We start from the raw sequence: 11,630 nt of genomic DNA on the forward strand, positions 1-11,630 counted from the left end.
ATCAAACAATTGTCGTTGTACAGCGGCACAGTTAAACCTAAGTGTAACTCTTTGTAATAAATTAGGCTCACACAGTAATAGAATACAAACATACGTACACACACACACACACACACACACACACACACACACACACACACACACACACACCAAAAAAACAAAAATACAATGGTCCCTCATTAATCTGGGGAGTTATGTTCTAAACATAACCCGCAATAGGAGAAATCAGTGTAGTCTTCTTCATTTTTTACAAATATTATAAATGTTTTAAGGCTGTAAAACCCCTCACTACACACTCTATACACTTTTCTTAAACAGACATTAACCTTTTCCCACTTTTCTTTCTTGTTTAAACACTCACAAAGTTCAAACCTTCATAGAAAAATAAGTGCAGTATTATAGAATGGTAACCAAAGATCAAAACCTGTTGCTACCATTCATCGCTCTCAGCAAAAGGTTCATAAAGCCTGTCAGCTTTTGTACAGATAATGTTTGCATCCAGTGTAATGTTCTTTTTCTTGCAGTCACTGATCCACAAAGCTAAAGCAGACTCCATCCTTAATGGGGTCTCACAACGGATGCACTGCGCACATGACATTTGGAAGTAGGACGTGCACATTTGCATGTTGTTTAAAAGGAAATTATTCAGGTGGCACGGCAGAAATATGAACAGTGTCCTGAGTCGTAGCTGGGCACTGCAGACAGTTGCCGACTTACGGCGCCGATTTGCGTACCTTGATAAAAACCTATGTTTACAATTTTAAAACGATTGATGAGTTGTGGTGTGACACATCAGCTATGCTACCACCTTTACAGTGGTCTTGCTGCGGACTGTTACAACCCTTTTTGCATCCTTGTTGAAACTCACACCACTATTGATAGAAGATTTATGTTAATTTGGCAAGCTGAACGCATTCAGTAATGTACAGGAGACCCGGAGGAGATTGATTGACGATGATCTACAGCCAATCAAGATACAGAACACAATGTGCTGTAAAAAAACATGTCAAATTGCCGAAAAAAAATCTACAAAACTGCGAGGCTGTGAAAGGTGAACTGCGTTATAGTGAAGGTCCACTGTATACATGCAAACAAACCGGCAACTATACAAGCAGTCTGATTAAATGGGCATATTGCACAATGTCATGGATATGTGCATTAACATTCCAGTTTATAATGTGAACAACTGACAGAATACCATGTCATTCAATCTGTGAGAAAACTACGTTGGATTTGTTACACATACCTGATCAGAGACTGATGTACTGTTTTCTTTTTTTCCAGAAACAATTCCCTTGTTTTATAATTCATAACAAGCAGATTTGAGTTTTACTAACAGAATGTGTATGAGCTTGTTTAATGCATAAATGAAGGATACGCATGTCTTAATAAATAGTAAAGGCTTTCCATACATTTATAAATATTATCAACACAGTGTACAATGTTGCAAACCTAAAACCTCTGCCAACCAAGAGTCAGTTAGAGGATATCTGTTTATGGCCACCTAACATTTGTTTAACAAATTCTGTTCTTTTCCATTCACCATTGTACTCATGTGCTATTTCCATTGTCTTTATTTCTTTTTGTGCTTAATTGTTTTTTCTTGTGCTTATTTAGCTCGACCTGTGTGAATCCAGACCAGTTCCCCAGTATAAGAACTTCCAGATTGAAACGAGCCCTCAGGGCTACAGACTGTATGGGACAGACACATTCAGACCCACTCTGAAGGAGCTGCTGGAGCACCTGCAGGGCCAGTTACTGCGCACCGACAATCTGCGCTTCCAGCTGCGCCGCTGCTGCCCACCACAACCCAGAGGTACAGATATTCTTTCTGCTTGATCGTCCACTTGGTAAATTATATTTTGTGCATTGAGTAACGCAAATAATCTATACATTTAGATCCCTCTTTCATAGTGGACATTGCATCCATTATTTTTAATTCACTCATCCATCCTGGTTTGATTATCTAGGGATGTTTAATTTGGATAATAGACAGTATTATACATTGTCATTGGATAATGCAAATAATCAGTCTGTAAATTGCACTATTTAGTTCATTCATCTATCCGTGACTAATGAATCTACCCATCCATTTTTCTTATATGTCCATTTATCACTGTTATCTATCTGTCACTTTCATCCATCCATCAATCTATTCATCGATCTGTCACTTTCATCCATCCAGTCATCCACCACTATCATTTATTCATCTATCCATCCGCCACTCTTATCCATCTATCCATCCATCGGTCACTCTCATCTATCCATCCATCTATCCGTCACCATCATCTATCTATCCATCCATCCATCCATCCGTCACTCTCATCTATCCATCCATCCATCACTGTCATCCATCCATTTATATTCATCCCTCTGTCACCTCCATTTATCAATCTAGCCTGTTTATCTATACTACCATAACTGCTGTTCGTTTGTTCGTTCATTAGTGTCAATATTCATTCATTTATTCACTCATACATCTGTCCATTTATTAGTGTCAATGTTCATTCATTCATTCATTCATTCATTCATTCATTCATTCATCTGTCCATTCATTAGTGTCAATGTTCATTCAGTCAGTCAGTCATTCATTCATTCATCTGTCAGTTTGTTAGTTCATTCATTGATTCATCTGTCCACTCATTAGTGTCAATGCTCATTAATTCATCCGTTCATTAGTACCAATGTTTATTTATTCATCTTTCCATTTATTAGTGTTAATTTTCATTCATTCATTCATTCATGTTAATTTTTACTAGTTAGCTTTATTTTTGCAGGGAGAGTGGAATAAAGTTCCTCTTTTTTCATTGCATCTGTAGTATAAAGGTGTTTTTAAACGTGGCCTGTTCTAATAGCTTTAGATTTTCACTAAGAAAATCCCCTGAAATGTTCTTATTGGAACCAGTTATGCACTGCAGTCATGACACATGGTTTTAGGTGAATCATTCTCTCTCAGAATGAAAGTGAAATTGGAAGTCATCGCTTTTTCAGCAAATACAGTAGTTGAATTGTCAGGATTTTCAAGCATTCAATGGATCTTCCCATTTATTGAATGGATCAGTGTTTTGTTTCATGGGGATGTTTGGAAACTCTGAACAGTCATGATATTGTGGTTTGTCAAGTTCGCTATTTAAATTTGTTTACTAGCCTTTTTTTGTCATTTTGTAATTGCTACATAGAGCAGCTGTTGAAATTTCAGGTGACAATTAGATCTAAAGTGCAAGAATATGAATGTAAATAAGGGCTGGTAGTGTAAATAGACTAGGAAGCATAATAAAATCAGTTGCATCACTGCTCTGAGTAAGTGACCTGGATAAGTAATTAGGATTATCAGGAATTAATGTACCTTAATGAAGTAATTAATTGGACTGTGTTTTGTGTTGGTAATTATTGGTAAGCACAGGCCTACTCCTAGGCTTCAGAGGGCTTTGAATGTCGCAAGACCACACAAAGTAACTCATCGGCTCTGTCTGCTAACTGCTGCAAAAAATTCTTTAGAAGTGATCATTTGGAGCTTTACGGAAGTAAAGTAATTTCGAAACAACACAAGGAGGAGTAATGAGGGAAATGACAGTAGCTGTGTATATTTTCACTCTCAAAGCAATTTGGTCGAATGCGTTTTCGACTGCTTTTGGAAGTTAACAGCTCTCAACATTTTAGACCCCATGTACACCTGTATTTAGCACCATTGGGTTATAATTGTGTTGATGAAAATGCGTCTATATTTAAGGTAAACAAATCTTTACAAACATCATTAAGAGTTTTGCTTGGTTTAAGCAGACAGAGGAGTTTTTTCTATCACTTTATTGGTGTTTCTAGTGTCATTGCTCTTTGGAGAAGTAAACAACATCAGCATGCACGCACATGTCATATCCTCGCATGACCCCGGCAGCTGTGTGGCTGGCAGATAGTAATTGTTCAGTCTCATTTTTCAGACAATTCCGGATCCTTTATCCAGCTAACAGTCAGTTAGATCCCCATGCTGACCGAGTTACATTTTCATGAGAGAGATTTACACGCGTATCTGCATGCCAATGAGAATGCGGGGTCTAAAATAAACTTTTTCATCACATCTGCCAGTTGCCGATGGATAAATGACAAGATTAGTGTTTTTATTGTGATTTCAGTGAGCTAGTTTCCCTCTTTACTCAAACAGGGTCACAGGAAATGTTTTTGTTTCAAGATGAGATAATATTGTAGTTAATTAGGATTTTTTGGTTATTTCGGTGCATATAAATCCTGAGGGAGTATTTTTTTTTCTTCCTCCAGCGTTTTTAGTATTAGCAGTTATGCAAAAATCTTATATTAACGCAAGATTAAACATCAGGAATGCGTTTGTTTTCTTTGTGAAAGCACACAAGTGACGTGAATATGCTCTTGTTTACATCTAGTCTTCTAAGAGTACATGCTGAGGCATCAGTGGCGGGCAGGAAATAGTAAATGCGGTTTTCCGTTGTTCATATCTCTTGATCTGTTCGAACTACATAGATGTATAAAAACAGTGCTGTGTAGGTCTGTATCCAGGTGATGTCAGCAAGTAGACAAAAGACCAGCTGATGCTGCAGAATGAAGATCACAACACACACATCTACTGATATAAAAGAAATTGTAAATTCTGCACACATAAATCACTAAATTCTCAATGTTTTTGTCTAGTTAGTAACATGCTTTGTTGAACTATGTACTGCATTACTGCATGACTTCCTCTTCCCTGTTCTCAGTATATGTGGGGGTTGTTACCATTTCTGCGCATCTACACTTAAAGGGATAGTTCACCAAAAATGAAAATGTACTCGCCTTTAAGATGTTCCAAACCTTTTAGAAGTTTCTTTATTCTGATGAACACAACATAACATATTTTGAAGAAAGCTGGAAACCTGTAACCACTGACTTTCACATAGGTGGGAGAACAAATAGCTACTATGGAAGTCAAAGGTTGCAGGTTTTTAACCTTCTTCAAAATCTTCTGTTCAACAAAATGAAGAAAGGCAAATTGGTTTGGAACATTTATTAATTCATTTTTTTTGATGAACTATCTCTTTAAAGCTGTAGATCTATTCAAAATAAACATCTCTAGACAGTCAAGATATTTATTTACATGGGTTTAATAGGAGGATTTACTCCAAAAATGAAAAAAAACTCTATCACCTATTATTTCTTTCAACTTTCTTTTTTGAGTTTGTTTGGCTTGTTTTTTTTCTGTTGAAAATGGTAACCATTGACTTCCATAATCTTTTTTTTTTCTTTTTTCTTTGAAAGTCAATGTTTTTTTTTCTTCCTTTGACTTCAACAGAATAAATAAAGTCAAAGTACCATACATACATATTGTGAATGGTCTCTTTAAGGTTTTAGATATATTCAAAATGAACTTTTCTAGAAAATCAAGATATTTAGTGTATATCCAAAAAAGATGCAGAAGGTGCTACAGGGGTACAAACAATATATGGTAGTTGCTTGATGCTTTTATATAATCAAAAAGCTTGTCAGTCCAAGGCAATTGAACAAATTGTGGAAAAAAATAAAAAGTCTTTATTTACAAGGTTTAAAGAAATGGTTCACCCAAAAATTTAGAACAAATGTCATTATTTACTCTTTCATCACTTATTTCAACTTAGTTTTTTCGAGTTTGACTTTTTTTTACCTGTTGCACACAATGGAAGATTTTCTGAAGAAAGCTTGAAACTGGTAACCGTTGACTTCCATAATATTTGTTTTTTCTGTTGAAGTCAGCGGTCACAGGTTTGCAACTTTCTTCAGAATATATTCTTTTGTCTTCAACAGAAGAAAAAAAGTCATAAAGATTTGTAATAGTTAGTCAATTTTTGTTTTTTGGGAGAACAATCACTTAATTAAAAAGATTAAGCCTTAAATTAACCTTCATCACAAGTCTACAAACACACAGAGAGTCCATTCAAACTACCAATTCTTATTCTGCTAATAGATGTGTTTTGTATGTTACTCATTAATTACAAATTCTGCTTTTTTTGTCCTGCAGAAATTTCTAACCTATTAGTGATGACCACAGACCGAGAGCCTGTCCCGCAGAAAAAAACTCAAGTCAGCCAGCTGAGTTTCGACCGCATTCTTAAAGAGGAGATTGTACAGGTGATACTTTTATGGAGTTTGATGTTTTCAAAGTCATTTTAGCATGGCAATCATTGATGCTATTATATACTTGTCATTTTTTTGCTCCCCATTACACTGGTTTTATTGTTGTATTTAAATGTATAGCACATATAATATAACATTAGTGTTTGAAAACAATTTATCTCAATAAATTAAATTATTCTACTTTTAATGAACACTTGAAGAACACTGTTTAAAAGTGATAAACATTTGTTATCAACTTCTAGTTTGAAATGCAGATCTTTTGAACTTTCAATTTATTTAAGTAATCCTGAAAAAGCGATTTACAATTTTAAATAATCATACTATTTTCATCGTTGTTGACAATAAGAAATGTTTCTTGAGCTGCAAGTCAGCATGCAGTATTAAAATAATTTATGCAAGATCAAAATTCTCTTTTGTCATCACCAAAATGAGCCACATTTAAAAATCTATGAAAATAGAAAACATTTGTTTTAAATTTAATAAAGTGACTATTTTTAGCTTTTGCTTGAATTAATGCAGCTTTGGGACATATAAGAGACTTCTTTCAAAAGTATTGACCACAAACAAACAATGATAATGTGTGTTGTGTTTAATGTTTTCTTTACTGCAGCCAGTTTGATTTTAATCACTCATACTATCCAAATTTAACTGTCTATTCCAAGTAAAATATGAGGAAATTTCACTGTAAGTAATTATGCAGTGTCTGTCCTTGAAATGCCCAATAAAGGGATGGTTCTCCCAAAACTGAAAAAATTGTCAATATTTACTCACCCTTCACTTGTTTACAACCTATTTGAGTTTCTTTCTTCTGTTGAACACAAAAAAATGCATTTTGAAGAAAGCTGGGAACCTGGAAAAATGTACTTCCATAGTATTTGTTTTTCCTACTATGAATTTCAATGGTTACAGGATTTCAGCTTTCTTCAGAATATCTTCTTTTTTGTGTTTAAGAGAAATAAAGAAACTGTTTTGAACACGCATAAGGGTCAATAAATGAGGATTTAACTTTCATTTTTGGATTAACTGTCCCTTTAAATAGTCACCTATACTTTTAGAGATATTGTCCCCCATCTTATCTTGTATGTGACGTTGTCTTATTTAGGGTGAACATTTGGGTCGAGGCACAAGGACAAACATCTATGCTGGTATTCTGAAGCCGAAGAGTGATGATGAAGATGATCTGGGAGGATACTCGCAGGAGGTGAAAGTGGTTTTGAAGGTGCTGGGCTCAGGACATAGAGATATTTCTCTGGTAAGAAGAGCATCTAGAAATACACAACCTTGTCACGACCAACCAAGATGATTGTTTACAGAGATTGTGATATTTTATGTCTCCTGACTTGTTTATTTATTTTTATTTTTTGCAAGTTTTGGATAAAAGTGCCTGTTTTTAAAAAAAAGATTAGACAGCTATCTCTAAACAAAACAAGACATTTGTAAACATTAGAGATGTGTTTCACTACAACTCATTCTACAACAGAAAAAAAAACATAATTTTAGAACTATTCAGAAAAGAAAAAATGAAATAAAACAAACATGTTGTAGTGACAGTCACTCTCAGTATGCATTTTATATATTAAATATAAAGAATATTAAATATAAATATAAAGTCCTATTCAACACAAATATAAATGTAAACACTTTTTGCATTCATTTTATTATGTTGAATAATGAAAAATGCCTGAGTTATATTCTTTACACTTTACTTTAAATCACAATTCATGCTATTAACAGACCTTTAACAAAGCTAGCAATGTCCAGTAATAGGGAGTTATTTTATTATAGCTAGTAATAAACCGTTAATACAGTCCTAATAATAGGCAAGCAATAAGCAGGGCCAGAGAGAATCTGTGGATATTTTTTGTAGTTTTTGCACAGAATTATTTGTTGTAAGACCAACAAATATTAACTTGACTTCTAGTTGATCATTTGGAAGAGTGGCAGAAAGTAGATTTCTGTTGAACTGCATCCCGATTATCACAAATACTGCCGAAGACCTATTGGAACCTGCATGGACCTAAGATTGTCACAAAAATCAGTCAAGTTTGGTGAAGGAAAAATTTTGGTTTGGGTTACATTTCAGTGTATGCGAGAGATCTGCAGATTGGATGACAACATCAACAGCCCAAGGCATTAAGACATTTGCACTGCCCATTACATTACAAACCACAGGAAAGGGCAAATTCTTCAGCATGAAAGAGCTTCTTCTCATACTTCAGCCTCCACATCAAAATTCCTAAAATCATAGAAAAGGTCAAGGTGCTCCAGGATTGGTCAGCCCAGTCACCAAAGTTAGACATTATTGAGCATGTTTGGGTAAGATGGAGGAGTCATTGAAGATGAATCTAAATAATCTTGATGAACTGCAAGAACGCTTTTTTTGCCATTCTAGGTGACTTTATTAATGAGTTATTTGAGTCATTGCAGAGATTTATGGATGCAGTTCTCCAGGCACATGGGAGTCATACACAATATTCATTTTTTTTCCACTGCACCATGACTTTATATTTTATACTGTACATTATTTCTGTTATGTGACTAGATTTTTGTCTAAGCAAAGTCAAACCTTACTGTCCTAATGAAATAATTAAACATCAAGGCATGATCCTATTTTATTTTGGTCAAATAAGTGTAATCTAGAGGCCTTTGCCTTTCATATGAGCTACTTCCGATACCAAATGATCAACTAGAATTCAAGTTATTATTTGTTGTTCTTAAAACTTGGATAATTGACAAGACTTTTTGTCAGGTAGTAATATATTTATTTACATTTACATAAGTAATTAAATACTTTGAATGTTGTGGAAATATATGTATGGGCTTAGTAATTGTTTTATTATCTATTCCAAAATAGAATGGACGGTTAACGCTGTTATAGTTGCGTAACTTTGTTTATTAACACAACACATAAGATCAGTACTCTCCGGCTCGTTTAACGTCAACAACTCGTTTTACACGATACAGTCCGTACTGCAACAACCATCTTAACAGTAATAAGCCAGTAGCTAATACCATGAATTGTGACCTAAACTAAAGTGTTACCAAACACTGTAATTGTGGCTAGGGGTGTGAATTTAAATTTAGTTTTAACTGTGCTAGAATTCTCTTTATCTGTCTGTCTTTTTGAAGATATAAACGTATATCTGTTTACCTTGTTCTCAGGCATTCTTTGAGACCGCTAGCATGATGCGTCAGATCTCTCACAAACACATCGCCCTGCTCTACGGAGTGTGTGTGCGTCACCAGGAGAGTAAGTACCCTACTTTGAAGACAAGTAGTTGTTGTGTGTAGAACTATTGGCCTTTTTATTCTGTTAAGTGATTCTGAATATGGTAGATGTTACATTTAGTGATATTAACAACAAATGGATGTCCTTTTATAACTAATTGACACTCACACCAAGCTATCAGGTGCCTATTGGGTCATCAGTAAGCATTGGCTGGTGAGTTTTTTTGCTGTATGTTCTGCACACTAATCATTTTTCAATGTGTGAATATATTCATAACAATACAAGTGCTTCAATGAAAGTGCAAAACATTAGTCGTTTTTAAACGGTAAGCAAGCGCCTCTTAGTTTATAGTTTATAAATATTCATTCCTAGTTTTGATTTCCCTTTTTCTGTATGAAATATAAATATAGACATAAAAAACCTGTTGATGTAGACAGCTAGTTCCTCTCACAAAGGTGCTAACTTTGCTGTCGCCTTTGCGTTATGTTCATGCAGAACTATCTAGCTTTTTAGCCAACATAGTCAGCTTTTATTGCTTTTTCTTCTGATGTGTCAGGGCCCTTAAAGACTGCACCGAATGAAACGACTAGAACATTTGCTTTTCTTTTATTCTATTCAGTCTCTGGAGTTTTTTATGGCAAGTGTGAGAAATAGGTCATGGTTCTTTTACTCCGTTTGCTGAATTGTAAGCAACAGTCACTGATGCGTTAGTAATTTATTAATCTACAAAGAGATCATAGACCAATTGTCATTCTCCAGCTGAGCGTGTTGATCTGACACACTTGAGTTATCATTTCGAAAAGAAAACATTTCCCTGTTGCTCAAAATCACAGACAAAAAAATCTAGCAATAAATCGTAGCTTGCATTATAAAGAAGATGGTATTCCCACACATCAGTCTAACAGGGAAAGCCTTTGTTTTAATCTTCCGTGACATGAAATGCTTTTTGGTGAGCAGGAAACAGCAACATAGAGCTACATTTGATTGTTGAGAAAAGCCTTCAGGTTAGGTATTTAAAAGCAAGCTCCAGTTCCTGCTTCGCTGAGCAGCAAGGATTAATACTCTGAGGATAACCGCTCCTGCACACGCAATGGGTGTGTCTAGGTGTTTGCCCACAGCTATTTGCATATGTGAGCTGGAACCGTGTTTGTATGTCAGAGAGGAAGGAGATTTGATAACGGTGCTCATTTACATGAAAGAACATGCGTCTCTTTCCCGGCAGATATCATGGTGGAGGAGTTTGTTCAGTACGGCCCTTTGGATCTGTTCATGCGCAGGCAGACCACACCTCTGAGCACTGCATGGAAGTTCCAGGTTGCCAAGCAGTTAGCCAGTGCCCTCAGCTATCTGGTAAAAAAAATGCACACAACCTTACTGATGCTTTACTAATAATGAAATGAACTGGCAAAAATCAACATTTCTCAAAGTGCTAAATGCAAACAAAATCTGGTGTTGGAGGTGTATGTAATAGAAAAAAATTAAGCATTTTAAAAGAGAAATTTCCCTGTTTCTGAAATGAAAGCTATGGATTGCAGAAATCACACATGAGCTTCACGTGAGATACACATTTTGCAATCACAAGTTAAAATCACATGTGAAATGTGTGGGACATGTCAAATGTAGGACTAGAATATTCTCATGGGAAAACTATGCGATCGTATGTAGGCAAATGAGGACATATAATATAATATAAAATAATATAACATAATATAATATAATATAATATAATATAATATAATATAATATAATATAATATAATATAATATAATATAATATAATATAATACAATGTGATATAATATAATACAATGTGATTTAATATAATATAGTATAGTTTAATCTGATATAATATAATGTGATATAATATAATGAATATAATTTATTATAATATTATATAATATAATTTAATATTAAACATTAATATAAATAAAATTATTAAGTAACTTTTAAAAGCATTGAAATCATTTAAATTATTCAACAATATTGTTACAGTAACATTTTAGTAATTTCTTTCATTTATTTCATTTAATCTAATTAAATAAATACTATTACTACTAATAAAAATATACTATAAGTAATCGCAATAAAATTTCCCCCCAATTTGTTTAGCCTTTTTGAAAAAAAAAAAAAAAGATATATATATAACCTTATAAACCTAAACCTATCTGAATCATACATGCATGCATACATACATGCAATTAAATGCCCTGTAATTTTTTTAAACAGTTATGGCCGGTAAATTTGTTCATATTGTAAACTGATCAGATGTGAAAGTAAATGCATATATAACA

The 11,630-nt window shown here is 34.2% G+C and overlaps 1 protein-coding gene across 2 annotated transcripts in view; it reads left to right on the plus strand.

Moving 5' to 3' along the window:
• jak1 (Janus kinase 1) overlaps positions 1 to 11,630 on the plus strand; it is a 61,848-nt gene that overhangs the window by 32,734 nt on the left and 17,484 nt on the right. For both annotated transcript variants that reach the window (NM_131073.1, XM_087254987.1), the window contains 5 exon segments: positions 1,618 to 1,816; positions 5,996 to 6,105; positions 7,214 to 7,363; positions 9,274 to 9,361; positions 10,563 to 10,690. In NM_131073.1, coding sequence (NP_571148.1) covers positions 1,618 to 1,816; positions 5,996 to 6,105; positions 7,214 to 7,363; positions 9,274 to 9,361; positions 10,563 to 10,690 — 675 coding nt within the window.

This window comes from Danio rerio, chromosome 6 (genome assembly GCF_052040795.2).
Source record: "Danio rerio strain M-AB ecotype USA chromosome 6, GRCz13ab, whole genome shotgun sequence".
NCBI lineage: Eukaryota > Metazoa > Chordata > Actinopteri > Cypriniformes > Danionidae > Danio > Danio rerio.